The sequence below is a fragment of the Cariama cristata genome, unplaced genomic scaffold (assembly GCF_000690535.1).
Source record: "Cariama cristata isolate BGI_N322 unplaced genomic scaffold, ASM69053v1 scaffold18741, whole genome shotgun sequence".
Lineage (NCBI taxonomy): Eukaryota > Metazoa > Chordata > Aves > Cariamiformes > Cariamidae > Cariama > Cariama cristata.
In genome coordinates, this window is record NW_009597759.1 from 1 (window position 1) to 27,493 (window position 27,493).

Genomic DNA, 27,493 nt, shown 5'->3' on the forward strand with positions numbered 1-27,493 from the left:
ATGATAAATTTGGTGGCCTTCTAAAATGGTGTTACAGCGCTGGCAGAGAAGGGAAAAGCAACTGATGTCATCTACCTGGACTTGTGCAAAGCATTTGACACTGTCACGCATGACATGCCTGTCTCTGAATTGGAGAGACATGGATTTGACGGATGGAACACTCAGCGGATAAGGAATTGGCTGGGCGGGCGCCCTCCAAGAGATGGCGTGCAAGAGGTGGGCTTGTGTGAACCTCATCAAGTTCAGCAAGGCCAAGTGCAAGGTCCTGCACATGGGTTGGGGCAATCCGAAACACAAATACAGGCTGGATGGAGAATGGATTAAGAGCAGCCCTGAGGAGAAAGACTTGGTGTTGCTGGTTGACGAGACACTCAACGTGACCCGGCAGTATGCCCTAGCACGCCAGAAAGCCAACCGTATCCTGGGCTGCATCCAAAGCAGTGTGACCAGCAGGTTGAGGGAGGGGATTCTGCCCCTCTGCTCTGCTCTGGTGAGACCCCCCCCTGCAGTACTACCTTCAGGTCTGGGGTCCTCAGCACAAGAAGGACATGGACCTGTTGGAGCGAGTCCAGAGGAGGCCATGAAGATGATCCACTTCTCCTATGAAGAAAGGCTGAGAGAGTTGGGGTTGTTCAGCCTGGAGAAGAGAAGGCTCTGGGGAGACCTTAGAGCAGCCTTCCAGTACCTAAAAGGGGCCTACAAGAAAGGTGCGGAGGGACTTTCTATAAGGGCGTGTAGTGACAGGACAAGGGGCAATGGCTTTAAACTGGAAGAGGGAAGATTTAGATTAGATACTAGGAAGAAATTCTTCCCTGTGAGGGTAGTGAGGCACTGGTACAGGTCACCCAGAGAAGCTGTGGATGCCCCATCCCTGTAAGTTTTCAAGACCAGGTTGGATGGGGCTTTGAGCAATCTGGTCTAGTGGAAGGTGTCCCTGCCCATGGCCAAGGGGGTGGAACTAGATGATCTTTAAGGTTCCTTCCAAACAAACCATTCTATGATTCTATGACTTTTCTAGGTTTAACTCAAAACTTTCTTACGTTGGGGTAATGGTTTTTTACTTCTTGCATTCAGCTACTCTTTCAAAACCTTTCATTCATGCAGGAAGCTTTTTGCTGCTACTTCCATGTAAATAAAAGGTTTGCTGAGGCTTAAGACTTCTGTTGTGACCTCTAGTTGCTTGCCCTTGGCAATCAAATCCTCCATTCAGAGCTGAACCAGGGTCTGATACATTTATACAGAGTCCCTAAAATCCAGCAAAATTCAGAATTCAGTTCGTGTAAACAATTGGCCAACCTCATGCATCTCCTTTTACTGTTGATGTTTTTTAAGTACATACATGCTCAGCATCAAAGAATCAATTCTGGAAGAGCTACCTGTAGTTGAAGGAAATAACTGCTTGGAAATGAACTCTCTTTATTTTTTCCTGATATATTCATAGCAGTTGTTCCTTGGAAAGCGAGAAATGCGTTACTAGTAAGTGATATTCCTTTCAACTGTTTCTGGTTTTCAGTGTTAACTGGTCTTTGTCTCTTCCCTCCTTGCCTACTTGACTCTTTTGGAAAATCATTACTACTTTATAAATTGTGTCAGGACTTTCTTGATACGCTCACTTTGCAGTGTGTAGGCTGCTATGTGGCATTGTTAGTTTTACTGAGAGGAAACGTACCTCAAAGTATTTTTCCTTAGTATAATTATAAGTATGCCAGAAACTCTTGAGTGGGGTCAGATTTATCAGAATGTAATGTCAGAATTTCAGAAATGAGCTGTTCTTTTTTTTGTAAAGAACAGGGGATTTTGATCTTACAGGGTTTCTGTAGTTTCTAAGTAAGATTTTTATAAAAATGTCAAAACAGACTGCTGCTTTGATTTATCCAGTTTTTTTTGTTAATCTAGGCTAAATTAGGATAATTCCATCCTGTAAACTGTTCCCTTTTCAGCTGGTCCCATTCAGTTGCCTGTTTAACACTCAAAGAGGACTCAGCTGTCTTTGTGAGCATTGAGAAGATGGTAGTTGTAGCTTTGCAAGTTCTTCCTTGTTAGACCCTGTTACATGTTGAGGGATTCATGTCTTACCTTCTTCCCTCCCTCCCACGCCCATCCCAATTTGGACTCTAAATTCTTCTCTTTTGATGAACTTTTGTGGGTGTCTAGCTCCGTTTTGCAGGTATATCCCTGTCTCTGGAGAGTTCTTGAAAAGTTTCTGTACTCGGTGCCTTTCTACAGAGCAATTACTTTTTTAGCCTGTTAAAACTTTATTGCTGGTATGTAGTAAATATAACACTCCAGTAGACAAAAGATTTATTTTACATTTCCTTCACTGCAGTACAATGAAAAGCTGATGTTCTCTGTCTCTGCCTTACCCTCCACCCATTTCAGAAAATATTTTTAGTCAGCTATTCTTTTCCCGTCATTTTTCTATTTTATGAATAGTGCTACATGATAAAGATAGCAAAATTAGTGACAGTTTACATAATATGCTCTGTATCTCTGAGATCTTCCTCTTTGAAATCTGAATTTAATAGAGCCAAGAATAAATATGTAAATTAAAATCTGTCTGACAAGCAAGTTCTAGATCATGAGTTAGGCTGAAAATAGCAGTTCTCAGACATAAAGAGGCTTTCTCACAAACCATCCATCTGCGAGAGAGTTTCCTTTTTCCAGTCTTACAAGCAGTTAGCGTTTTAGATACTGTGTAATATTCAGGTCATTTTTTACTTTTGGTGTTTAGGATTTGAAGGATGAGAAGAAAAAGGCTAGAATGGCAGCATCTAGGGCTGTTCTTGAGAAGTGCACCATGATGCTCCTAACCGCTTCAAAGGTGAGTGAGTATACACCCTCTTACACAACTTGGATAAATCATGGAGTATGGTATCTGGCAGGTTAGCTGACTTTTCTCTCAGCCCCACTTTAAATTTCATGTTAAAGAAGAGTTTAAGAGTAAAGAATGAGTAGAGGAAAATCTTTGTATTCTTAATAATGGTATGAATTCTACTTAACACAATAGCAGTTTAACAGAAAGAATTCATCACATTCTAGCCTTAGCAGGAAGCATACTGCATGTGTGCTCTTTCACAATACTTACTTTCCTTTCTTTAAAAAGACTTGTCTGAGGCATCCAGACTGTGAATCTGCTCGTATAAACAAAGATGGAGTTTTTCATCGGATGAGATTAGCTTTGGAACAAGTAATAGAAATTGTAACTGACTCTAGACCAAACGGAGAAAATGAAATGGCCCCCATCAGCATATATTCTGGCATCAAAGAATTCAAGGTAAGAGTACAAATAATAGTTTTCTACAGCCTAATAAATTACCTCAAAACTAGGATTTTGGAAAAAAAAAATATTTTTTTTTTTAAATTCAAAATGATGGAGCTGCATCTTTTCAGCAGTGTTAACTTAAATAACTGTCCCAAAATGTTAGAGAATCTGACAAGAGGTGATTACAATTTATTGTCGTTGCCAAAATACGCTTTCTGATACTTGCCATCTCCTCCTGAATCCGAATGTATTCAGAACTGTAATGTTTTATTGAGGTGATGCCTTGACATTGAATAAACTTAAGTGTCAGGATACTGATCAGAACTTCATTAAAATAGTTGTTGTTGAAGAATTCTTGCTTGTAATTGGTAGTATTTTTAAAACTGCACTCAAAAATAATAATCCAAACATTTAAAAGAGCAAACTGTCATTCAAAGGAAATGTTCTGAATTGAAATTGTATCTTGTAGCTCAATTTTTCCTGACAAAGGCTTTTCTAAATTTCATACTCAGTTAAGAACAGTTAATGAACAACCATGTGTTATTTCTTTGGAGTCTGTCACTTTGATTTTATTGTTATTTTTATTTATCTATTTCCTCCCCCTTTAAAATTTGGTTGACATTTTTGCGAAGTACCTCAAGGTATTAAACTTGCTACATGTAAATTTTTGGAAAAGTACTCAAAAGAGATGATATGGATGTGGAAAGATCAAACAAAATCTGAATACACATTTTCTGAAACTTACTAAACTTAAAAACTTTTTATTGAAAACAGTAGAAAAATAATGTATCTGCTGTTAGTTCTGATAAGTTGCCAGTAATTTGCTGATGGTATTATTACATTAAAAAAAAAAATTCCCAAACCCTGAACTGGAGGTCTGGGTGCAAGCAAATTGTTGGATTACTTTGAAACTAAGTGAATAATTAAAAAAAAGGTGCTGAGGAGAAAAATAAAATGTAAAATTATACATCTGCTTTCTGCATTTGCGTCACAACTGTGTAACCACATAAATTCTCAAGGAACTGATCTGCTTCTTTTTCAGAATAAGGTAGAGGGACTTCGTGAGAATCTTTATTTTCTCTCAAAAGAGAACCTTTCGACAATGCTGGAAGTTATCCTGGAACATACGGAGGACTTCACAGACTCTGCCTATACCAGTCATGAGCACAGAGAACACATTTTGGAGCTGTCTAAACAGGCTAAAATGGAACTAGAGCAGCTGGTTTCAGTGTGGATGCAAGCTGTAAGAGCTTTTTAGCAAAGTAAATCTTTTCACCTCTACTTTGGAAAGAAATTTTTAATGCAGTGTTTCTCTGGTCTAGGAAGAGAGAACTGTGTGTATTCCTCGCAGTGAGAGCTGATCAAGGAAGCCGGAGTTTATTCTGTGCTTCTGCAGCTTCAATATGTTCTGTCCTCCCCCTACCCCACTGGTATTGCATCATTGATTCTGTGATGGCTACATTAGTCTACTAGTGGTGGAAGTCTTAATTTTAATGAAACTGTGAGTGGAAACAAGAAGGTGAATGGAATTATCATTGCACAGTCTTAAACAATTAGGTCTTTTGGTGGAGTAGTTCAGAGACTTCAATTGTCTTGATTCCATGGCAGTGACCACAGTTCCTATTCCTTGTTTTCAACAGAATATTGAAAACAGTTAAACTACTGAAAAGGGAAATATTCTAAAAAAAAGTCTGGGTTTTTTATCTTGTGGAGAGAGGAGAGAGAGCAAAGAGACACTAGGACTTACAGGCAATTTTTGTTTGTCCTTTTTACAAGATTTGCTTTTTCGAGGAGAAGCACATTAAGCCTCCCTGAGTCATTTGTCTTACCTTGTTCCTGAAGATGATAGAAGATACATGCAAAAGGGGGAGGAAGAGCAGAGATGCAAAATACAGTTTTTGTTTTTGATGCAGACTTGCTTTCAGTCTTGTTCCTGGGGAAACATACAGCACAAAATCTTATTGACACTCTGAAATATGGCAGATGTGTACTAGTATAGGGTACCTACTTAACTGAGTGTATTACTTGTGAGAAAGCATTTTTGTTCCTTTTCTCCTCTTTGAATCAGATGCTGCAGTCAGGTGTTCTCAACACACTAGTGCGGTTTGAAGAGCATATGAATCTTGCTGATAATACAGACTGTTGCTATTACAAAGAAGACACATACAGAATATTAATTGCATAGACTCCCGTAACTATAAGAAACCTGTGTTTAGTTTTATGTTGGTGGTTAGGCCTGGTCAGCAGCTGCGTAAGCACTGCTCAGCAATAGCGAGCACAGTCCTGCGTTACCAACACTGTTTTTATCACAAATCCAAACCAGCACCATACCAGATACTAGGAAGCAAATTAGTTCTGTGGCAACCAAAACCAGTACGCTTGGATATTTCTAAGCTCTGTTACTGGTGGAAAATGATCACCTCTAAATAATTTACATGCTACATTTCAAGTGATAGAAATGAGAGCTTAGTACAAGACTGTGCATATATATGATCCGTGAAAACACTTGGGCATGCACGTGTGCTTACGCATTAAGTATTTTCATTAATAAATAACCCAGCCTAGCTGTGACTGAAGACGCAGTAAGCAGATAAAGTAGCATCAGCTCACTGAGGTAGCTTTTTAGTTTCATCTCAGCAGCTTCATCAAAGGGTGAATATTTTCTGAATAATTCAAGTGGAATTGTTGATTTAAAAAAAAAATTATTATCATACCTTGGGGATACACGAGCTGAAGGGTATGTAGTGCTCTTAGAGTGCCCAGTTATTTCCCTTTCCACTCGCCATGCTTCCTTTTGGCAAGCAGAGTAACTGTGAGTCTTCAGTGACTGTATTTTAAAACAGAAGTGTCTTAACCTAGGTAAACTAGACTGACATCACTGATCTGCTCTTTTTTGTATTACGGTATGTTAATGAAAACTAGCTGGACCACAACAGATAATCTAATGCTGTTGATTGAATTCTAAATGTTTCTAAGTCCTTCCTGTGTATGTTTGAGCTCATAAGATTGCAAGCTACTGTCCTATTTTAGATTTTCCTGTAACCTTGTTTTGGCTAGTCAATTCCTTCACTTGTGTTAAAAAAAAAAAAAAAAGTTGCATATAGAAGGAGCAAAAATGTGCACATTAAATAAGTAAAAGAAATTAAAAGGACACTCTAGTGAGTATGAAACATTATGTTCCTCATGTTAAAAGTGATTTTGTGATGTTACACTTTTACACAAATTACTTAAAGCATTAAATTTGAGAGACAGGTAGCTTTGAGACTTAGATAAGAATACCTGAGAAAATGATCATATTGGCTTGGGTGGGGTTTTTTCCTTTAAATAAAATGGAGGGTGTGCATGTCTGTACCCACACACATTTTATATGTGTATGTTTATGTTAATTTAGACTCTGAGGGTCTAAATTTTTTTTGCATCTATGTCCATGTTAACGGTCTGACTTGGGATGGTTGTTTCCAATGTATTTTGGAGGAGAATGCAAAATCACTGCTACTTAACCCTTTTCCCAGTGTATGTGTCTTGACATTTGGGTGGTTCCATAGATGGGTGCTATTTGCAGAAGTGGGAGCTCTGTCTTGAAGCTACCTCAACAAAATGTTCTTAGCTGCTGTACTTGTTTAAATTAGAGAATGATCTAAAGTCTTACAAGGATGCTTTAAGTAACCTTTTTGTAATTCAATATAGAACATTTGGTGTAACATTTTTAGTACCACTTTATTTTAAAAGGGTGTTTATATTTTAAAAAAAATTTAAAATGCCTTAAACTGTTCCTTTACTTTAGGATGTTTAGACAGAAGATTTTTGGAAGTTGTAAAGCTTAAGGAAACCCTTTTCCTGAAAAAAAAACTCAGTGAGGTTTAGAAATAAATTCCTGTTGAACAGAAACACTCAATTAGCTTGCATCACTATTATTTTTAGATTTGATTTGGTGATAACTGTTTCTATATAAGAATTTTTCAAGTATAGGATGTACAAATGAAAACATTTTATCTAGAAAGAAAAGGCTATCTTCTGAAGCATCTTGAAGTAATGACACATGATGTGAAGGTGGAATTTGCTGGGGTTTTTGTGTAATGTTTTGTCGGTTGCTTTATTTGGCTTGTAGCAAAACCAGAAGACAAAGGATCTCATGGAAGACTTGGAAGTAGCCATTTTAAAAACATGCCAGTGCATGAATGAACTTAAAAGAGAGGTAAGTCTAGTTTAAGCAAAGATAAACTGAATAAAAGCTTGAATTGTATGTGAATTTGTAAAAGAGGATCCTGTACCCAGAAAGGCTATTATCTGCTTTTGTAGTCAAGAGTAGCTAAATCAGAGTTACATCAGGGAGCTAGCATGCAGTGATCTTCTCTGTCCTTACTTAAAACTGATTAGAAATATATTGGATACATAGACTCTTTGCTAACTCTGACAACAAAAAAAGGGGAAGTATTTGGAAATAAGGACCATGTATGTAATCATTACTTTAAACATAATGACTAAACTTTCCTTGAGGATGCATGCATCACTGTTTTAAATACTTTTTCTTGTAGTGTGTGCTTGAAAGAATAAATTAGGTTTGCTGTTTGTTTGTACTTAACCTGTTCTATTGATTTCTGTAGCAGAAATGTGTTATGACAGTGCCTTATACTTGGGTATTTTTCTAGGCTGTTGGCAGCTGTATATGTACCTGTTGTAAATCATTTTTGTCCTAAATGCAAGCATGGTTTGTGTTAACTTACATACACATACGAGATAGCTGCCTCATCTGCTGATCAGAGTCCTCCTCGCCTCGTTAATGGATAGCATTACTGCCTTGTCCTTTCCACAGATTTGAGCCAAATACAGAATGACTGGTTTCTGGCAGCTTCCAAAATATTTGCCGAGCATTCAGATATCTTTTCAACTGGTTTATATTAGTTTTCCTTTAAACAGATGGAGAAATGAAGACCAAGGACAACGAGGGTTTCAATACTAGGCTACAGAGCAGTGCAAAGATGTTAGAGAAGTACGGTGAACTTGCTTAGACTGAGCTCTCACCTACTGTAACTGGAAGACCTTGACTGCTCAAAAAATCATGCTGCATATTTTTTAATAGAGGCAAAATAAGAAGTTTTGTCTTCCAGATTATAATTCCTGCAGCTGTCCTGAAGATTTGAGCAGTGCTTTGAATCTGTTTCAGTTGCAGTGAAGTGTTTTGTGCTTCTGCTGTCAGGTGGTGTGTTGAGCTCCCAGAAAATGGAGGGTACATAATTTGTGCACTATGATTAATAGTTTTTTCTTTGGTCACCATTATGTAGGAAGTCAGTAGCAGAGCTTTTCCAGAATGACATTCAGCTACTTTAACTGTAAGATCATCCTTTTCGAGTAACATTGCTCCCATGTGCTGAATGAGGAGGAAGGGTTCCCAGTCAAAATAGTGTATATCTATGTAATTGCATAGATCAAAAAGCCAAAGGTGGCTGGAATGTAGTATGTGGAAGAAATCATTAATATCTTGTATTTTCTTGCAGCTCCATAAATGTAAATCTTACCATATTGTCCTGCCCACAGGTTTCTGTTTATGAAAATGTCATGCAACAACGCCTACACATTTACCACATTTAAGTTAAAGAATTTTGTCAGGTGACAATAATAGAAAATTACCTTCTGTAAACCAGCTAACAGAGGTGGCATAAAATACAAAATAGTTGCTTACCTGTGCCCTGTGGTGTGGCTCCGAATTAAAAGCAATGCAAGTGAAAACGTAGCGCGCTGTTTTAGAAATAGCAGAGCAAATTGAGTGGGTTTGGATTTCTGAACTAACAAATCCTGAGTTCTGTATGACTTGCTTTGGTGACCTGTTGAGTATGAAAGCTTGCTTAGTAGGAGCTTTTTTAAAAGGCACAGGATTCATGCTACTCGTAGAAGTAAATTTAAAGTATTATGTCATTTTCCTTGTTCTCTATGTAGTGATTGGATTGATCGCAGAGTAGCCATGCTTCTGTCCATGGCTGAGGACGACTGTCCTGTCAGTCTGGCTTCAAGTGCTGCAGTTTATCAGTCAGAAACCAGGATCTCTGTTGGTGAAATTTAAGTATTATGTCTAATTTGAATGTTTTTGAGAGCCTGGATGGCCAAGAACACAAGACAGCCTTGTTAAAAGTAGTTCTTTCCCATCCTTGTCACTTTATGGAAGAAACAAAAGTATGTTCCTTCCTTGAGATGATTTTCCTGCTAATAATCAGAGACAGCATTAAGTAGAAGTAAATTTCTTTTTTAGATCAAGATGAAAAGAATCTGTAATGAAAAGGTAATCTCTGTGTAGCCTACATATAAATCAGAATTGCCAGTTCCTACTCCAACATTACAAGCATTGCAGATATCCTTTCTTCAGAGCTGACTTCATTTTCAAGATCAGTTCTTTGTGCTAATTTTTAATGACATATGAGCAATGCTATATAAATAGTTTATAACAGGTTGTCATAGCTTTTTTTTTTCCTCTAAAAAACAGTCACAGCAGGTTTTGAGGCAACAATTCAGGTTTTTTGCATGAAATTAAAAAAGAAGCAAAAAAACCCGTAATTCTGGACTGCACAGGAAGTGCTTCCAGTGGAAGGGGGTAAAAATAGGTAGAGTCCAGTGGAATGAAAAAAGCAACGTATTGTTCTACTGAACTGAGTTGAGGCCCACCAGTGTCACAATGTCAAGCTCATTGCATTCATAAGCACTTGAAAAATAACTTTCTTCGTGAACAGCTAAGTTTGTTGTGTATTCAGTGCAGTCCAGCAAAGTGACTGTAGTATTACAAGACTCATAAGAGGTTGCTATTTTGTTTTTAGCTATGTTTCTAAAATGGGGCTGATGACAGGGCATAGGTAAACCTACTGTGACTGGTCACTAGAAGTAGCAGCAGCTGTCGCTGATAACTGTTGTCAAGCACAGTCCTTCACAGTACAATTTCGGCAGATCCATGGATCTGAAAGTGTGTCTGGATTTAGGGATGTGTTTCAAGGGGAAGCTTCTCCTTGCTTCTTGGGAGTGTAGGGAGAGTGAGACTTCTCCAAGACCCATCTCTGGCTTCAGTCTCTTTGCAGAAAAGATGCTTTTTACTTTTCTAAGGCTGTGTCACAAGCTAATTATATTCAAGCTTTTCTTTGCATCACTGGGAATTCAGTTTATTCATAGGAACTTCATTTCTGATGTATTATAAACTCAGATGCTGTGTGGCTTCAGTCTGATTCACACAGTTTAATGTGTGTTCTTCATGAGGAGTGGCCCTTGTGCCATGCTAATGCTGAACTTGGTGCCCCACAAGTTCATGCAGCTGTTTTTTTTCCAGCTGTAACATTATCAGAAAGCAACAGTGTGATAGCTTCATGTCGTCATTTTACCCAGCTGCTCTTTTTTTTTTGCTGCTCTTTTTTTTTTTTCTCATTTGGTTGTGGGGTTTTTTTTGGAGAGCAGTGGATCATATTTTTGTACTTTGAATAGTAATTGAAGAATTAAAGCCCCAGATAATATGCAAGCTGTATGTGAGCTTTCATGGCAGTAAATTTTTTGCTTCTTGGAAAAATCAATCTGTCTCATAAGTTTATTTGACTTGGTACTGGATGAAATTTTTTTCCTTCCAAGGTTTATCTCTCCTTCTTCTTTTAATCTCCTCAAGGTCCACAGTGCAGCAACATCTTTGGCAGCAGATCTGCTAAAATACCATACAGATCATATGGTTCTCAAAGCATTAAAAATCACAGGAGTAGAAGGAAATCTTGAAGCTGTAGCAGAATATACTTGCAAGCTATCAGAGCAAAAAGAACAACTTGTTGAGGTGAGTTCATGGCTGCTTTCGTTTTGTAAGGCACTTAGAAAATGAGTGGCCAGATTTGTCTTAATTTCTTTAGGAAGGCTTTGGTCTGTGTTTTTTGTGATTTTTATTTTATTTTGTTTTCCTAGTATAGTGTTGAATTTTGTATTGTTTGTGGTAGGGTCTGAGCCAGAGGTGTCACTGGGGCATACGGTTGTTGTAGAAGGGATGTACAGTCATACCCAATTCTCCTTCTGGATCTAGACTCAATCTGTATATATATATTGAGGCTAAAATACTCATTAAAAAATAGATTTCTAGATCCAAGTAGAGAGGATAGCCTTTTTCTTTCAAGCAGTAGGTGTCCAACAACAGCGGAATCCAAAGACACATTTTAAGAATGCTGGAAATGTAAGGTTAAGTTTCTTAATGCAGTGAACTTGGCAGTTTTGAAGATCTTGTGTAGTTTTTGTGAGTCAAGAGGACCACTAAAATTCTTTTCTCCTTCATGAGAAGCAGTGTGTATATTTCATGTACTAATGCATTCATGATTTCGTATGGTAGTATCCACACATGTGAACAAATAGGACTTCCAAGACTACTGAGAGATCACGGCTCTGTGTGTGGGAGTGCCTGCGGAGAGGATGTCTGCCACATACACCTTGTTGCTCTCTTCTCTGACAGACGAGCAGAAGTGACTGTAGCAGTAGGAGACATACAACGATACAGCATGTTGATCTGGAACATGGTGATGCCAGCAGCTATACTTGCATAGCATCTAATACTAATTAATTTCTGGTGAAGTCATTTGTCATGTGGGGCTTGAAGATTCATCCCAGAAGTATGAATATGCAGAAGCAAGACCCTCGAACTTGAGGGACTGGCAAATCGATGCTGTGGGTTTTTAATTTTGGCTTTAATGTCCCCTTTTTCTGTGACTAATTAGTGTTCCAGTGAGACACAGATTTTTATTTTTTTTTTCCCAGGCACAACCATGAGGTTAAATAGTGTTTGTATGTGAGGCCTTATAGCATTTCTCATGATGGACAGCGCAGTTTCGTATGTGCTGTCTCAGTCTTAGGAATTCTCCTTTTGATCTGAAAACATTGATGTTCCTTCTCAGCCCCAAGTTCTCTCTTAATCTTATTTATATATAAAAAAAAAGATGACTACATTTTGCTTACTGTGAAAGGAAACAGTATTTCTTCTTAAACTAATTTGATGCTGATTTGCTCAAAGATAATTCTGTCCTCTGGATGATGAAAGCCTAAATTTTCCACATGGTTGCTAATTGCTGAATAGGACTGTTTTGGTGAAGTCATTTATGCTACAGTTTTTCCATAGTTCCATAGGTGTCTGATTACTTTCAGTTGTATTCAGTCATAAATATGTGAAATTGTTTTTTTATTTTCATTTATTTATTAACACTTTTCTTTCTCTTGATGATTTTCTACACATTCCAAGTCAGGATTTAGACCTGTTTTTATTGTAAATGCTCCCTGAGAAAAACCCAGCTGTGCAGTCCCCTATAAGTTTCTGAGAGGACTGTCAATAACTTTGTGTATGTGTGTTTGTGCATGTACACCTTTTCTCACTACTAATGAAAGCATATTTTTTCCATTCTTTTCTCTTTAAATTTATAAAAAATATTTAGATGTGTCGCTTATTGAGGCATGTTTCTGGAACTGAGCCCCTCGAGATTACTTGCATACATGCAGAAGATACTTTTCAGGTCACTGGCCCACAGGTATGCTTAGCTTTTATCTGGCCGTTTCTACTGGACATAAATCAATAAAAATTACTTGTATGAATTTTTGGAGACCTAATGTTGAACTGTTCAATGCAGTTCTAAGAAAGAGTTACACTTTAATGTTGGGTGGTAGCTAAAAGAATGCACAAGGAAGATCTTCAGGCCTGCAAATGTCAAATGAATACACTACAAAGACGTAATAGTAACAGTTAAATTTTGTGTTTTGACTGTGAAGGCATTTGTGAATTCGTGTGCAACACTATGTACTAGGACTTCCAATAGCAACTATTTTGCTCTCTGTCCAGATAATTTCTGCTGCAGAAACACTGGCATTACATCCATCTAGCAAGATTGCAAAAGAAAATCTAGAGGTGTTCTGTGAGGCCTGGGAGTCTCAACTGAGTGACATGTCTATGTTGTTAAGAGAAATTAATGATGTGTTTGAAGGAAGAAGAGGTAAGAATGCTATGTAGAAATAGAGAATAGTTTTCAAGACATGTAGTCTTAAGAATTTTAAGTGTGATTTAAAAAATACTGTCTTCTTTAGAGAAGAGTGCGATAAACAATCCCATATCCCATATGGCAATGTGGAGTCTAGCTGGCAATACACAAATATATTGATTTTGTATAGATGTCGATTAGGATGCTTATTGGATTTTTTTTTTTTTCCCCAAAGAAAAACAGCCAAATATTTAAAGGCTTGATTTGTGTAAAATTAGGTATGTTTAACTTTCTGCACTATGATTAGTTCCAGCAAAATCAAATGGAACTGTTCAAAGGACACAGAAGTATTCAACACAGCTCTTTGCCGGTGGTGTCCAAATATTAGGGGTGTAGGGCTTTCATCCCACCTTTTGGTTTGTCTAGGACGTCAGTTCATGACAATCAAAATATAACTTGGATTGTATGACATGTTTAATTAATTTCCTGTGTTTCTGGAAAATATGTACATACATACATATTCTATACTGTCAGCTTGCCTTGTATTCACTTCATAATGTAGTGAATGTAGTTATTTGATTTTTAAACTGCTGTCCTTTCTCCTGGATGGAATCTGTGACGACTCTGCACAATCTTGGGATATTTTCTCTGGTTGGTAAGTTTATTGGTATTTGTACAACATGTAGAAGAAAACCTTGGAGTCTTAAGAAAAAAAATTTCTATGTTTACTTTTAGCATAGGGTAATTTACCTTTAAAATGGAAGCCATTTTTTTTTTCATTTTTGTCTAACATAATTTTTTTCAGATGATGTCTTTAATGTAGCCTGTCATACTTCTTGTGGTTACATGTTTGTTTCAGTCTTTAAGGTATAATTGCATACAGATAGAATGTAATATATAATAATACTGAATGTCGTATTTTTAAGAAAATCACTCAGGTTTAAAAGTTTAGATTTAGTTAAATACAGGGACTTCATTTTTTTGTATCTAAGATACGGGAAAAGTAATTGCTTATTCAGGTTAGATGACACTTTATCAACGATACAGTACTTCGTCTTGCTATTAACCTGAGACCTTTTTCATTTTTAGAGTTTATTTTGCCAGTTTAACTTTCTGTACTTGATCGGGTATTTGTGTAAGCAGTTCTTTTCTGCCAACTTTATTGTGAGGACAGTGAACAACGAACCACAGGGCGTAATACCTTAAATTGTTGCTCCTGGTTGCTAGATGAATGTGTGTCTGAGCCTGAAGAATTGTAAAAGGAAAACATATATTGAAATTCCAAATGGGTTTACAATAATTGTGTGTAGCACAGGTTATTGGGAACTTGAGGCGTTTGAGAAATACATGATTGTTACCCTACTTGCTCTTCTAGCTTGGTCTGGAATGCCATATAAAGATGTGTAGCAATCAGAGATCCTGTTTATGGGCCTTTTAACTTTCAGTGGGTTTTTTGTTTGTTTCGGGAGCCAAGGACATACTGACTTTCTTTAAGCATAGCGTTACATTTTATATAATGCAACTTAAAATATGGTGTTACTGTAATATTAATGTGTTTATGTGTGTATTAATGTAAATTTGGAATTTGCAGGGCTGATCATGCAATATCTGATTTTTTTCATATTCATACAATGGTCTAGCAGGGTTGAATGATAACCTTTTTATGTATTTTTATATATATATGTGTGCGTGTGTGTATACGTATGTATATATTACTATATTTAAAAATAACAGGATGAGAATCATGCAGCCAGAGCAAAGCATATACTCGGCTCTCCAAACAAACAGTTCTTGATGTGTTGCGGCAGATTCACAGCCTCTCCTGCAGTTAGTAACTTCCTCTTCTCTTGCGGCTGTTGACAGCAGATAACAGACATTTTCCACAAAGTAGTACTTTCCGATTTCTTTAAAGCATCATTTCACAAGGCAACCCAATGTCATGGCGTGAAGGGGAGAGAAGAGAATGGGTAGGTGTTGCTGAGTGTGTTGGAGGCCATAGCATGTGTGGGCCAGGGTGCAGCGAAGACTTTCTTCTCCTCTTTGGCATAGCCAGATGAGTCTGTTCCTGTTAGTGTCTCTTCCACAAAGTAGTACTTTCCGATTTCTTTAAAGCATCATTTCACAAGGCAACCCAATGTCATGGCGTGAAGGGGAGAGAAGAGAATGGGTAGGTGTTGCTGAGTGTGTTGGAGGCCATAGCATGTGTGGGCCAGGGTGCAGCGAAGACTTTCTTCTCCTCTTTGGCATAGCCAGATGAGTCTGTTCCTGTTAGTGTCTCTCATTTCCTCAGTCTTTCTTCCAGCATCAAGTGTTGTGATACCACTGTTGGTAAGACAGTAAGTGCAGCTTGTGTTTTTTATAAGGCCTTGGGTGCATTAGTTCTTGTATTGCCAAAACGATGCTTAAGAAACCATGTCTCCGTTTTTCCTTGTCTGATGGCCCAGCCTAGTAAGGGATTTCTCTCTGAATCTGGATTGTTTCATATTAACTGTCAGTTATCTCCTTAGAAGTAATTTGATCTCCTGTATCCACCCATCTTCTGCAAAGTTTTCCTCTGTATTGTGGGCTAATCTTTTTCTGTTTGCTTGTTTTCTCTTGTTGGACTTCAGAGTGACTCTTGTCAAAAAAAAGGAAGGAAAGAAATCTCACCCAAATACCTCCACCTATTTGCTTCCAGAAAATACCCTGAAGTTACCTTGATAATTTCAACATTTTTTCTTCCTAGAAAACACAACTGGTGACCCAATAAATAAATTAAACTAAAATATTTGTTTGCTAAGAGATTATAAGAGTGGCATTCACAAAACTTTTGCCTCCAAACACAATGAAGTTTCACAGTATTTTACAAGATTTATTCTTCTTGTAACTCATGATACTTGTCTTAATGTTGAGGTTGGTAAAAGTGTCTTTATTTTACAGACTAAAATGTAGCAAGTGCTTTATTCCTAGTAGAGTTGTGATTGTGTGTAACAAAAGATAGAATTACAGTAAGAAGGTCTGTATATATTTTTTTTTTCTTCTCAGTTGAAAAACTTGTATTTTTGTACTACCAATTTAAACGTTTGGCTTTGTTAGAGAGTTCAGAGTACAGCTAAAGAGGCAAAAATTGAATGGTGACTAAATGTGCTGGACACATCAAATAAATGAAGCATTTTTCTGATTACACTAGATTCACATTGTTTATACTAATTTCTTTATTTTTATGGGCAATTGCGTAACGCCTTACCCAGTGTTTCTTTCATATCAGCAAATTAGGTATTTCTCATACTGAGGTTCAAAATTTACATGGATAGAGAGCCAAATTTCATTTGGAAATAAAGCAATATTTTACTCAACTTTCATGTAATCACACCAGATCGTGCCCAAATTGAAACGGGCTTGTCTCGGGGCAGGGAGTGCACATGCATGTAGGGGTGAGGGAAGTTGGGGAGCACATCACAACCCAGTAACCCTCACGTGTATTTTGAAAGCATCTCTGTGCTATGCAGAACGATACAGCGAGGTAGAGTTGGCCTTCTTTTGCTTAATCCTAAAACACTTTTTAATCCAACGGTGAGGAGGCTCGTTCTGCATGATGTTGGTGTTTGAAAGGTTGGGTGGCTGGTCTGGGCTGAGGAGGGTGCCGGGCTCCTCAAAAGGGTGGCTTCTGTCAGCTGGGAGATTTGGTTCAGCATGTGAAGGGATCAGTTTGTTCTCAGAATTACTAGTTTAGGTTAGATACTCAACTATGAGGCTCTTGCACTTTGAGATGACTCACCTAACAAAGTACCTTTCCTTGATCCAATCTGTGGATGTCAGCCAATCTCTTTTAACCCATTTTTTTTTTTTTTTTTTTTTTCTCCCCCTAACTTCTTGGTTTCACCACGCTGGAGAGAAATGGGAATAATCCCGTGATTGCTCCCTTGTAACTTGGTCAGAAGTGAGAGACTGATTTATGAAGATAACTTCCTTTTCTGCCCTCCTGTTTTGTTTGGGCCACTTGATTTGAGAGGAGGTAAATGACCATGAGGGTTTGGGAGGGCCATAGTTGATGAACAGGAGCTACAGATCAGAATTTCAGAATTTAGAAATTAAGAGTCCTAGAAAGAAGGGTAAAGCAGGGATGCAGCCATTCTACTCTCAGATAAGAAGTGAAATCAAAAGCAGGATTTAGAAGTTGAAATAGAGACATTTTGGAGGGAAAAACGTGACTGCAACTACTGGAAAGCAGAAAATTGGAAGACAAAGAGGATGAAATAATAAAAATTAATTCTAAATGAAAAAAATAAAAAAGGAAAAATGTGTTGAAGAAAAAACACATTAAGAAAAACAAAGTCAGACTCGAATAAATAAAAGGAACATCATATGGCAAAAAGCCTATTGCTATTATAGCAAAGATCTGACTTAAGAACTAAGGAAATTAAATAACTGAAAAAATATATATGTGTATTCTCTTAATGGAATCGAATATAAATTTGGTGATTGTACTGATATAAATAAGTGTTTTCTGATGAAGTAGGATTATCTCTGGCCTGAGATGATCGGTGCTTTTGAAAGATCTGGTATCTGTGGGTCCAGTGAGGTGGGTTTACTGTGTGTGTGTGTTGGGGTTTTTTTTTTGTTTTTTTTTTTTGTGGGTTTTTTGTTGTTGTTGTTTTTTAAACATTTGTTTTTTAAATGTTCCAAGAAATAAAAAGTGAGATCCTTCCTCTTTCTGAATATGGTGAGCAACTAAACCTTGCAAAGCCAAATAATAGGAATTGCTTGAAGAGCGAAACCAATTTTTTTTTCTTATTTCTGTTTTATCACCTCTTTCCATTGGTTTCCATAATTCTGAATGCCCACCTTGTGTGTGAGAGTAGTCTGTCCTCTCAGTATGCATCGGCGTTCCATTTGCCATGTCAAAGCTTTTTTTTTAACATGGCACAACAGGTTTTTACATAGCACCAAGGAGATCGTTTATGCTACAGCATTTTAAACTTACAAGTTAGCTTTTGTTCTTGATACATTTTACATGCTTTCTTACATGCCCTTTAGCTGATGTTTTGATCCATAGGATGTTGTAAATAATTTCTCGTAATTTGTGTCAGTCTTTAGTGAGAAATCCTGCTTGAATGCACATTTGGGTAGTTAATATCTGAATAACTCTGCATTCTGAAAAAAATACTTAGGCAGCCTGTGCCCTGATAACTCATTCATCTTTTGCAAAACTGGGTAGGGGAAGGAAGAGATGATCTTAGAAAGGAATAATCACATTTTTCATACTTACCAAGAGGGTTGAGGGACAGTTGTCAACTTACTGAAATTTGTTTATTTGAAGTCAGTTGCCTAGACATGGAGCTCATGATCTTTCTTGGATGTCAGGAAATAAAGAGCATACTTTTAAAAAATCATGAATGCAGAAGAGAACTCTCTTCTGAGGACTCGGAGTAGAATTTCTCTAGGAGCTGATAGACGAGGAGGAAATAGCAATTGTAGGGGGGTTTGTTGCTTGTCCTTTGTGGAGGTGCATCATCTCTATGCAAACCTGGTACCAATAGCCATTATAGTAGCCCTTTGTTTCTTCAGGTAAAACCTATTTTTCACTATCTTTTACGTTTTTTATTTATTTTATTTTAATTTGGTTTAGCAGACTTTCCTTTCCTGAAGCTATTATAATAAATGCAAGTCTTCATTGATAATTAAGTCTTCTGGTAACTGGAGCCGTAATCCTAGGCTGTTAGCCCAGGCACTGTTTCCTCTTGCTCATAAACTCTTCTTATCCACTTTTATGTAACACCTAAAAGGATTTTTTTTTTTTCATTTGTTTTGCTGAGACTTGGAATATCTGAGGCTCCTGGGGATATAAGAGATTATTCAATGAGTGTGTAAAATGTATAGAACTTTTTTCTTTATAAAATACAGTGCACATGGGATATGTCCAGTGCAATACAACATGAGGGTTCTATTGGCATTACTTAGAAAAACCTGTCTAGGTATTTCTCACTAGTGGCATTGCCTACTCCAAATTTTAGGCCAACCAGCATCCCATTCCAAGAAAAGCCTTACGTGGAACTACCATTGTATGATCTGTACTTTGCAACAAAATGAGTGCATGTAGCAATAGCAACTCAGTCATTGGAGGGAGTTTCTTTACTCAGTTGTGGATTGCATGCAGGGCACTAGAAATCTTATTAAGGGAAACTGTTCAGAGAAGCTTTCTTAACTGCCAGTTGCTGAGAGCTAAAACCTGAACAGTACAGACTTCTTGGCTTATCTCTGGAAGCACAAGACAGAGAGGGAATCCTCTGCGATATTCAAAGAGGAGGAATTACAGGTAAGTAATTGGCTTTTCTAGTACTGCAGGTTAAGGAAGGATGAAGTAAGGCATGTGAGCCCATTGATTAAAATCTGCATACAAATTTTGGTGTAAACGTGTGTGTTCTTCATAGGAGAGAAGCGTGTCTACTTATCGCTGCCCAGACCAGGGGTAAGTTGCTTTTGGGATTGTTGTATTTACTTTATATCTGCTATTAACTAATTGACTTCTTTCCATGTCACACCTTGATGAGGACGTAGCAATATCTTGGTAACATGCATCCTGACTGGATGGCTGACAGTAAAATATCAAACTTTGTCAATTTATTAAATGAATAACAAACATACTGAAAACTAGGGTAACTAGTTTCATAATATGCTTTAATCACTTTCATTGTACATAAGCACTAATTCCTGTTCATTAATATGACATTTTTTACCATGTACTTGACTGTCACGCTATATAGTAAAAAATGTATCATTACTGTTGAAACAGTAAGAATACGCTGTGACATACTGAAAATAAGTCTTGGTAATCTGATCATTTTTTTAAATGTTGTTGCCTGAGTTGACCCATTCGGATCAAATGGGCGTGTTCAAGCCTGTTGTAGGCTCTTCAAATAACGAGTTCTTGTTTACTTCTTTGATCTTAACTACTTTTAGTGCAGAGAAAAAAGCTACACCAAATGTCCAGGTTTATTTGTGAGGTAATCAATATGCTTAGGTGATTATAATTGATATTACGTTGTTTCTGAGAGCATCTCTGTGTTAGGAAGCCTCCTAAACCTTGTTAGTACTATGTAATCAGTCATTTGATTCATTTGCTACATGCTGAATCTTTTCACGGGTAGGAAAAAGGGGAAGAATGATCTCAGAAGGTACAGTAAGCTTTAGCTTGTTTCTTTCTCTCCTTGTTTTCTTTCCTTAACCTGTAGTGTTGAGGTGTTTGGGTGTGAAATGATCTCCTGTCTCCTGTTGTGCAATTTTGTGACTTCAAACACAATATGCTACTTCTGACCCTTAAAGAAAAGAGAAAAGGACATACATTATAAATCCAATCTGCAAATTTAACTAGAATATAGTGTTAGGCTGGGTGAGCATGCCTGAATTTCATGGTTACGGAACTAAATATTGAGGCTGGAAAATAGATTGGTTCAGTGACTTTGATAGGGTTTTTGTCCCTCACTGGTTTGACTAAGCTACATAGCTTCTGGACTTCAGCCAAAATTTAAACAAGAGATATTTGAAATCAGATTCCCACTTACTGATTCATATGTGTTTTAAAAATACTTTCAATAAAAACTTTGTTCCCAGGATTTAAACAATTCTGCTTTGTTGTTGTTTGAAAGGATGCTGCCTTCTTTCGAATTTTGCAAGATGTATACATCTGGGAGATTACAATTAATATACAGTTTGAAAGTAGACAGGAAATGTGGATTACATCCATAAGCCAACAGAGTTTCTTCACAGAGTAATTTCTTTGGCTAACTGATGGACTGACCTTTGGAACTGCCTCTCTTCCCAGTGCCGTGACTCTCGGCACTGCCTCTTCTCTCCCTGCTGCCATTGCAGAGCTCTGCTCTGCCTGGCTAACGCCCACCCTGTCCCTGCACAGAAACCACACTGTTCTAATTAGATTACATATTTTGTTACATCTGTTTAATTGCAGCTGTGCTGTTTGCTGGTAATGAGTGGCATCCTAGACCATGCCATAGTTGAGGACAGAGCAGTAATGATGATTCAGTGCGTAATGCGCAGGTATATTTTTTTCTATAGTATTAGGTGTCAAATCATGTTTTGAAAGCAGAATAACTTACCTGATTTTTACCAATTTTCCTATTCAAATAGTGTGAGTGAGCACTAGAATCGAGAAAACTACAAATCTGACAAACATTCTGATGTTTCTTCAGTTATTTGTGGGCAGAAAAAACCTACCCGTGCTAGAGTGCTGGTTTCCTTGAATACCCTTCACTCAGCAGCTTAAATATTTGCCAGACCTTGTAGCCCAAAGTTTGTATTTACATACAAATCTAGTTTGGCTTTGTGTTCCTTTTTTTCTTTTAAGACTCTGCCTTAAGCCCAGCATTTCTTGAATTGCATCTCTAATATGCAATATGGTCCAACTTAAATGACAGTTAGACATAGTGGTTCTTACACTTTTTGCTAAGTCTTTCAATATGAGATCAGTATTTCTAATATATTGGCAGAATTACAGTGTCTAACCTGGGTAGACATAAGATTCAGAGTGTTTAAAAATTTTGGGGTGGGAAAAGAGAAATGGCATGAGAGCTAGACTGAGCAGCAAATTGCAGTAGGAACTTCTATATTGGTACTTTATTTTTGCTCGAACTCTTGAAGTGAGAGGTGGAGACAGCAACTGGAGCTTATTTCTGATGCTGTTCACAATGAAGAGTGCTTTTTTTTTCCCTTCAGGCATTACTGAGCTTAATTTGCCCAAGTACTCCCACTAATGAATAGCAGCTCTCGTCAGATTCTCAGACAAGGATATCGGTCCCACACTCTTATCATCCAACCTCCTCCAGTGGCTCACAGCTCTCCAAGTTACGCCACCAACTTTGTCCTTTCTATTCCTCTGCACTCTATTGCAGGTTCTGAATGTAGTCTGTGGCTCCCATCTCTGTTAGTTTTTTGCTCTCTTTGCACAGTGACAGCACCAGCCCATGAAGTTAAAGCCAGGAACTGCTGCTCTCCACACGCCAAGTGATTTGCAACAAATCCTGTATTACTATGTTATGCAGTTGGCAAGCTCTGCCTTACCAGATAGTCTGCTCACATCGGTACCACTAATTACTGTTTAATCTGAGCCAATATTTGACTTGCAGCCAGGCTGGTATTTCAGATAGTTCATGACTTAAATAAAAGAAGGAAAGCCATAAAAGATCAAAGTGTCAGTGTTTGTTTCCAGCCACTCCAACAAAGTGACACAGAATAACGAGCTAAATTGTCACACTAGCATTTACATGGGTTGTACTCCAGATCAGCTTGCCACTAGCTAAATCAGCTTCCAAGTCCCTGTTATATCAGTGTCATCTTTGATGGAAAAATCAGTGCAGTAGTACTTGATTATCAAGACCGTTTGTTTAGTCCTAAGCATTACTTGAGGACTTAGAGGGTAAGGGGAAGAGATGGTACTGCATGAGGAAGTGCAGTCTGAGAACTGTGGAAGAGATCTTTTCCTTGAAACTTCAGGGTGTCTGTAGGCGCAGACCCTGTTCGCACATGCTGTTTCAGGAGAACAGCCAGATCGAAACAGGTTCTCACCTTCTACTGAGAAGTTTGTCTGAACCACTGGAACTCTCCTGCAAAGTCTGCCTCTAAGTATAGAGCCACCTCTTATGATTTGTTAGTAAAATGATTACTAATTCCTTTTATTTAAAAACACTATTTTTTGTTTGAAACAGAAGCATAATGCAAATCTGAAAGCATTAAAGCCAGTCAAACTAGATACTGAGGTAAGATGCCATCATTTTAGTTAAAAAACTTCTAAAATTTTTTTTTAATCTTGTCTGAAGAATGTATTTTCAAGTGCTGTAAATTTGGTTACCGTTTACAGGAACAGGCAAAAATTGCAAAACTTGGATTAGAATTGCATCTGCTCTCATCTGATCTGGATTCTGAGACAGAGAAATGGGAGAATCAGGAGAGTGAGATCGTGCAACATGGACAAGGCATGTCAAGTATGGCCTACTCCATGTATTTATTTACCAGGTAATTACACTGTACGCAGCATGTTTTGGTGGGAAGAAGAGCATTAACAGTGTTTGTAAGAAACAAGACAATTTCATTTTCAAAGTATAATAATTGGGACACATTCAGAAAGGAGCTTTAATTTCTGTCCTTAGGCTTTATAAATTCTTGTAAATTTCCAAGCTGTTTAGTAATAAAATTAGGAGTTTTTTTAAAGTGCTAAACATCTGTTTTGTTGCAGAACAGCTATTTAAATATCCCTTGGGTATGGACAAAAATTTTAAGAAGCATGTTCATAAATGCTTTCAAAATTAAGGAAATTAAAGCACAGGTATATAACTGTAGGTTAGAATTACTGACCTTTGATGTGCTTTCTTCTGAAACTTGCCTGTGCAATGTCAGCTTTCTTATTTGAGGAATTTAGGGTTTTTTTAATAAGAGTTGAGATTTTTTCTTACCTACTAGTCTGGTAATACTCAGTATGCCAGAGACATGGATTTCTCTCCATGTTCAGCCGATGAGAACTGAACCACCACTAATTTCCTAATAGTGCTCTAGCCACTGAGGTGTTTATATAATATTTTGAAATACAGTTCCTGTAGTCAGTTACTTTTGTGTGTGATATCTTCAAAAAGACTGATATTTTAGAGTTCAGTGGTGTGAATGGGGGTGAGAGAGAGACTGTAAATCGTGCAAGTAGCAGGCAAAATAATCTGCAGTCTATACATGGCATATATCTGCTGTCATTATTTCCCACAGAGGAGAAGGACTTCTGAAAACTACTCAAGATTTATTTCACCAAGCAGAGGTAATGTATTTCTAACAAAATAGGAGTTAGGTGCTCTGAGTGAAGAACAAATTGGAACTTAACTGCCTGATTCCTTACGCATAAGTACAGTGTACCATGAGTTGACTAGCAACTGCAGATTTTAAGCAGCCTAACTCTGGTACGTACTTTCTGAAAGCTAACTTTTCAGTGTTCCAACAGTAGCTTAAGACATCATTCATTAAACCAACAGGTTCCAGTTAGGATAGGAATAGCAAACTGGCATTATGGCAAATATAGTGGACTTCAATGCATTAGTAGTATTCACTGTGTCACTTAGCTCAGTCCCTGATAGTGTTAACGGATACTCCATCCTAGTCTGAGCAGAGGTATTTTCATGGGAAAGAAAGAAGATGTAAAAATTTGAATAGTACAAATAAAAGGCAAGGGGCCAAGTGAAGGACTGTGGGGTGATATTTCCAAGATACGCCTGTGTTTAACAGGAGACTGGTTACCTTTGTCAGGACAATAAAACAAACATGGCAGGTATCATCTACCCACAAACCTGTTGTGAGCTGCTACAGTGCAAAAAATAATTGGAAGTCTTTTTTTTTTTTTAATGTGTAAAGGGAAAGTCTTTAAGCTTTGCTTAGCTTGGAGCATGGCAATTTGTAGTGTAGCTTGTAATTTCAGAAGTCACTGCAAGCTGCTGACTTGTTGATTATAAATGTATACAACTATCACAAACATTTTCTTCTATCTTTTTACTTTATAGCACATTATTGATTAAAACAAGGAAAAAGAGCCTCATCTTTCATCATGGTTCATTTTGTAACATGCTTTCTCCCCTTTCAGATTTTTGCTACAGAGGGCACAAAGCTTGCTTCAGCTCTTCATGCCTTTTCTGATCAGGTGATGTATGACCTCTAAAACAACCATTCAGCTTACAACACTAGTGATATTGCTTAAAAGCTGCTTGTGCTATCTTCTACATTAACTTAATACTGGAGTCTTTAACACAGAGTGGTTTTGTCTTCCTGAAACACATTTCAGGTACACAATGATGACAAACCTTTGCTTCTGTTGGAGGCGGAAAAACTGATCTCTATGTGCAAGCAGCTCCAGATAACAGCTAAAGCTTCTGTTCAGGGTAAAAGTGCTACATTTACAAAGGTAAGGCAAAAATTATAGATATTTCTGAAAGTAAGACCTAACTTGTTTTGAAATACAGTAATTTACTAATTTATGCTCCTGTTAAAATATGAAACAGTTCATGACAGCTGAACTTCTTGGATTAACAGAGGACCATAAAAATTAATAAGTACAAAATTTTATGCTGTTGTGCAAGCATTTTTCTGCTGTGCAATACATCATTGCCGTTCCTTGTGTGGAAGAGGAATTTACATCAAGTACTGTTTTGCACTTAACATGTTTGGAGAAGCTGATGTGTGAAGTATAGAGGGAGAACAGCAAGAACTGTTCCCCTTCCTGAGAATGTTTTGACTATTGGGACATCCCTCACTGATAACTGTAATCCAAGCCATTTACCGCACTATCTTGCCTCAGGAAGGGATTTTCTTCAGCATGGGTGCTATTGTTTTCTAGCCTTTTTTAAAAAAAATTTTTTTCTGCCCCATTACCAAAGAAGAGCTTTAGTGAAGTTTATCCTGACCTGACCCAACCCCCTCATTCATGCGGCGTTTGATAGGAGGCAAAATATGGTACACCGGAATATGGCGTACATGGAAGTCTGCCAGTGGATAGCTTGGATACTCTACAGGTTTATGTGAAAGTTTTCTTTAGGGACTATGGATATCCAATTTTTGTACAACTGGCCCAGTGGCCACAGACACACCGTTGATATGAATGTTTTAAGGAACGGTTTCCTTACCCTAGCTTATCAACTTTAGAGTCTAAGAATCAGTAAAATAAGTAATATGATTTTTTTCCTTCCTGTCACTAAAAGTACTGAAATTATTGTTTGGGTTTTGGATTTCACTGTGTTAGTGAAAGAGTTTACAGAAATGTTTCCCAAGACAATGATGTTCCTGGTCTGCTCTTAAAAAGAAAAGGTGGAAAGGTGTCCATAGGCTTCCACTACTTTATATTGCTTTTTACTGCTGAGAACTTTTTTCCAAAGAACTTCTGTCAACATCTCCCTCAACTTACCCACTAGATAGAGAGAGGTACTGGAATTCTGTCATGCTGCAACTGAGAATTTTCAGCTGAATGATACGAGATGGACTAATACTGTAATGCAGTAGATTACAATAATAACACTGTAATCCACTAGAAGTTCATTCAGAGCAATATGAACTGTAATTAAGCGTACCTCATTAAGAAAGGACTTTGGTGATCAAAGTATTAATGAAGGTAATTTGTATTTCCACCACTGTAATAATTGTTGTTGATGCTGAAGATAAATGTAACAAATTTCAAACCCCCAAAACTCTATGACTGAAATGCACGCTTGCTTCTCAGTAGGTAGGCAGTCTACCCTAGACTGCCCAGAGTTTATTCTGATATTATTCCTATTTGTTCTAAGTAAATATGTATACAGCTGCTATAAAAGTTTCAGCATTGTTACCACAAGAAGTAGATCTGCAAACCTTAGTGGGGAATGGAGGTCAGGCTTTTTGAAGAACTTCAAGTATCCCTGAGCAGCAATACGATCAATGTGCACAAGGCCATTTCTGTGCACCTGGATGTGAGCTACGGAAAAGATGTTTCAACTTTACAGCAGGGACTGAAACTGGCTAGAGCATCCAAGCCACTCAAAACCAAACTGAGCACCTCAGGGCTACTGCTTGGTTTGTTTTATGCTCTCTAGCTAAACTAAATGGGAATTCCAGGCTGTTTATAGAGAGTGATGTATCATTACATAGTGATAACAGGCTATCGAATCAATGTTTGTCGAGGGCCCAGACTTGTGGCCTGTGCCGAGTATTAGACTTGAGGTATAAACTCAAATGCTTTAAGATTTATCTAACTTTTAGTGTAACTTGTATCAAGGTAAGGCTTACATGATGCCTGGCTTTCTAAATCATGCTGACAGGACATAAAACAAAAGGAAAAACATGATGAATTGTGATGAATCATACTTGGATGGTGAGAGCTGCTTTCCAGGACACTTACGTTACTGTTTAATATTATATTATTATTAGTTCCTTCTCCTGGGATGTGTGTCATTCCCTTCTGCTTCCTAGCTCAAGTCTTGGGTTAACAGAAGGGATGCTGTTGCTTTACATTTACTATATAAAGAAATTTTAAAAAGGTAGGCAAAACCTTTTGATGAGAAGGGATTTCTGAAGGACAAATATTACCTATTCAAGCTTGAAATAGTTTATCATCTCATGCATTAAGCAATTGCCTAATAAAAGTAATGAGTGGTCTTCCTTGACTCCATTGCCTTGTCTAGGTTGATGCATGCATTCTAAAAACAAGGAACGTGCTGACTCTGTTACGCCAACTTCTTCCACTTTGCTGCAAATTACTGAGAAAGGTGAGTACTTGGTACTGCAGTAT

The 27,493-nt window shown here is 37.6% G+C and overlaps 1 protein-coding gene across 1 annotated transcript; it reads left to right on the forward strand.

Annotated features, from left to right (window-relative positions):
• Positions 1-114: 114 nt before the first annotated feature.
• On the forward strand, positions 115-27,470 carry CTNNAL1 (catenin (cadherin-associated protein), alpha-like 1; the record flags this gene model as incomplete). Its single annotated transcript, XM_009709043.1, has 15 exons — positions 115-216; positions 2,732-2,821; positions 3,104-3,274; positions 4,305-4,505; positions 7,371-7,457; positions 10,893-11,051; positions 12,682-12,774; positions 13,083-13,233; positions 19,629-19,666; positions 22,917-22,967; positions 23,069-23,223; positions 23,962-24,010; positions 24,824-24,880; positions 25,022-25,141; positions 27,387-27,470. Coding segments are annotated over exons 1-15 (1,608 nt in total), but the record flags the coding sequence as incomplete, so codon positions are not given.
• Positions 27,471-27,493: the final 23 nt, after the last annotated feature.